The sequence below is a fragment of the Myotis davidii genome, unplaced genomic scaffold (assembly GCF_000327345.1).
Source record: "Myotis davidii unplaced genomic scaffold, ASM32734v1 scaffold44, whole genome shotgun sequence".
In the NCBI taxonomy this organism is placed as follows: domain Eukaryota; kingdom Metazoa; phylum Chordata; class Mammalia; order Chiroptera; family Vespertilionidae; genus Myotis; species Myotis davidii.
The window spans coordinates 825,227-828,806 of record NW_006299705.1 but is presented as its reverse complement, the minus strand read 5'-3'; the positions used below and the strand labels follow the sequence as shown (position 1 = coordinate 828,806).

The window sequence follows — 3,580 nt, the reverse complement described above, 5'->3', positions numbered from 1 at the left end:
TTAAAACTTCCCACAAATGCTCTTTTTTTGGCATGAAATTGGACATTTTTAAGTGTAAAAATATCTATGTTAACACCTTCAGAAAGTTTGACATATGAAGTTTTGCAGCTTGCTGTCAATACAAAATAGCATACATATCAAATCGCATATATATCAACATATGTGTAACCCGATCTATTGAAAAAAAATCCGATTAACTGGTACACCTGGTATAAGGGATCCTTTTTCTTCACATCCTAACACTTGCTATTTCTTGTCTTGTTGATATTAGTCATTCTAACAGGTGTGAGGTGGCATTTCATTGTGATTTTTATTTTAATTTTTCTTATAGCTAGCGAAGTTGGCCATCGTTTCATACATCTGTTGACTATTTGCATGTCTTTTTGGGAAGTGTCTGTTCAAGTCCTCTGCCCATTTTTTAATGGGAATGCTTGGCTTTTTGTTGTATTCTTTTTTTGAAAAAATTATTTATCTTTATTTTTGAGAGCATTACAGATGTCCCCCAGAGTTATATGAGTTCTTTATATATTATGGATAACTAGAGGTCCGGTGCATGAAATTCATGCACTGGAGGGGGGGTGTCCCTCAGACTGACCTGCACCTTCTCACAGTTCGGGAGTGATCGACTGCCCCTGAGAGGGAGGCCCCACCCATCCACCACAGTGCTGCCAGCCAGGTAGCCTGGGCCTCCCTCTTTGGGGCCATTGATGGCGGTTGCCCCAAAGAGGTAGGCCCTGCCCACCCACCGCAGCCCGCTGGTGGGTGGCCTGGGTCTCCCTCTGCGGGGGCGATGGCCGGGCCCGACCAATTGCATCACACCTGCCTTGGCTGGCCTGGCGCCAGTGGGTGTCATAGCGTGGTAGTCTGGACAGTCGTTCCATTGTTTGGCTGTTCGGTCGATTTGCATATTACACTTTTATAGATAGTCCCTTATTACAGGTATTGTTTGCAAATATCTTCTCCCATTCAGTTGGTTGCCTTTTTGTTTTGTTGATTTCTTTTACAGTGCAGAAAACTTTTTTGTTTTATGTAGTCCCATTCATTTATTTTTGCTTTTACTTCACAAAGGGGCTTTTTAAAGCCTGAAAACTTCTACATGATTTCTGGGAGGCCGGGAGGACTCCATTAACAGTGAACAAGAGTGTGTTAAATCACTTTCAATTAGTTACCAAGTTACCTAGCTGGAATAAACAGTTCTACCTTTTTAAGAGAAAATACCTAATGAATTAAATTGTATGTTAACATGTGAACATAAGCATTTACTTAACATTTATAAAGACAGCATAACAAATTCTTTTCCTTACAGAGAAAGCATATTCAATGTACAGGAGGAAAAATCTGTTCTAAATCTTAACTGGTCCACTCTTATTTAAGGTATTAACTTCCACCTAGTGGTGAATTCTAGAACTGAAGTCATGAAATTCCAGGAAAAAAACTTTCCATAAGCATGCCTTAAAAAGTCATTTTCTGTGACCTCACATTATTTAAAAAAAGAAAAACAAGCACACACTTACCTCCATTTTCTGATTTTTCTGAAACACCAGACAGTTTCCAAAAGGCCTTCATCTGTTCTGCATTCCTATAATAACAAGTATCTTCAGATTAAGTGGCTAGTATATCTTATTCATAAAGGGCACTCAATAAATAAATGTGTTTTAAATATTTCACTAGAATAACTATAATACTAAATTTATTTTCAATAGTATCACCTGGTGAAAATATTTGATATAATATAAAATATAATGTTATATGTCTTTCTCAATTAATGGAATTTTTATTAAATTAATGGACTTTTTAGCAAATTATGTAATTTTCATTCCTACTAATTAGAGAAAAATGTGTAGATGACTCAGTTCATTACTCAAGAAAAACACACTTTTATTAAATGGTTAGAGTCTATACCAGCTGTGGGCAAAGTATGGCCCGCGGGCCAGATCCGGCCATTTGAAATGAATAAAACTAAAAAAAAAAAAAAGACCGTACCCTTTTATGTAATGATGTTTACTTTGAATTTATATTAGTTCACACAAACACTCCATCCATGGTTTTGTTCCAGCCCTCCGGTCCAATTTAAGAACCCATTCTGGCCCTCGAGTCAAAAAGTTTGCCCACCCCTGGTCTATACAAATATTAATAGAGAGCACAAGAGAGGTAGTTAAGAGATGAGAGCAGAATATCTAATATTACTAAACACTAATATGTGTTCCTATAGGTATGCCAGATATTATATTTAATCCTATAAAATAATTATTATGATCTTTATTTTTAAAAACAAAATGTTTAGAGAGGCTAAGTAATTTGCCTAAGGGTAAAGTTGTCTTGAATCATTCAAGTCTGGATGTTGACATCAAAACTAGTTTGTTTATTTTGGATTGAGGCTACTGTGGCTTAACTAGTAAAATGAACATCTTTTTATAGCATAGTTTCTATGGGAAAATGCACCAAAACTTTTCAAACTTATACAATTTTCATAACTTAGGTTCTAAAAATTGGAGGTTAAAACACATTTAGCAGAAATTCAGAAATCTCCTAAACTTACCATATTGCAGGAGGAAGGGACTGCATGTTTGTGACCCCTCCATCCACAGGTACCATCACCTGTATGTTGGAAAGCACACTTGGTATCACCATAGCTTCTGGGTTGTACTTATAATCCACTCTAAGATCTGTGGTGCCAGCACTACATTTCCAGTATGTTGCAAGATTTAGAGGCGTGGACTGAATACCATTTGATGATACCTTTAAAGAGAAAAACAAATATTTACTTGGCCTGAAAAGTAAACAAGTCAGTTAATGACATATATAAGTTCACAGAATCTGTTGTTATCCAGTGATTCTTATTTATGCTTGTAACGTTTGAATACCTCTCAGCATTCAACATATAATTCATAAAGAATCTTAGAATTCTAAGAACTTAGATTTAAAACAAGAGAAATGGATGTGTCATCATAAAGTTCTGCAAGTCTGGAATTAGAATATTTTCCAACTTCAAATGGCTAATTTTAATCACATGACCCATAGGTAAGTGTTACAATTCTAATTCTTTAGTTCCTTGCTCAAAGGATTCCCTTTCAGTGAGACCTACTCTGATCACCCTGTTTAAATTTACATTGAAAATGCAATTTTTCAGAGCTTACTTTCACACTTCTTACTTTTTCCATACCACGTATTTTCAAACACATGATATTATTTACTTCTTTACTGTTTATCTCCCCATCCAACTCTCAGCAATTAGCAAGCACTGAATAATAAATCTTTGTTGAATGAATGATAAATTAATACTTGGAATAAACTTTAAGCTAACTTAAATGGCAGCAGCACTTTTTTACTCTTTAGGTATTTACTTCCTAGAAACACAAGCTATTTAAATACAATTATCCTTCTAAGTGGGCCTTTATGTTAAAATTTTTTGGGAGGTGAAGACAGATGTAAACCCCCACCCACCCCACCCCACCCTTAGCCACCTTGCCCAGACACTGCGCTGTGGCTGTGTGCTCCCAGGAAGGTTTCAGGAGGATAGCCCACAAGGAGTTGACCATGCTGTCATCTGTCCTGAAGTTGGCTCTCAGTGGAGAGGGAA

The 3,580-nt window shown here is 36.5% G+C and overlaps 1 protein-coding gene across 2 annotated transcripts in view; it reads right to left on the bottom strand.

Annotated features, from left to right (window-relative positions):
• Positions 1–3,580, bottom strand: part of FCHO2 (FCH domain only 2) — a 131,476-nt gene that overhangs the window by 4,156 nt on the left and 123,740 nt on the right. For both annotated transcript variants that reach the window (XM_006775429.2, XM_015571603.1), the window contains 2 exons: positions 2,540–2,739; positions 1,515–1,579 (listed from right to left, as the gene is read on the bottom strand). In XM_006775429.2, coding sequence (XP_006775492.1) covers positions 1,515–1,579; positions 2,540–2,739 — 265 coding nt within the window. The remainder of the gene's footprint in view (positions 1–1,514; positions 1,580–2,539; positions 2,740–3,580) is intronic.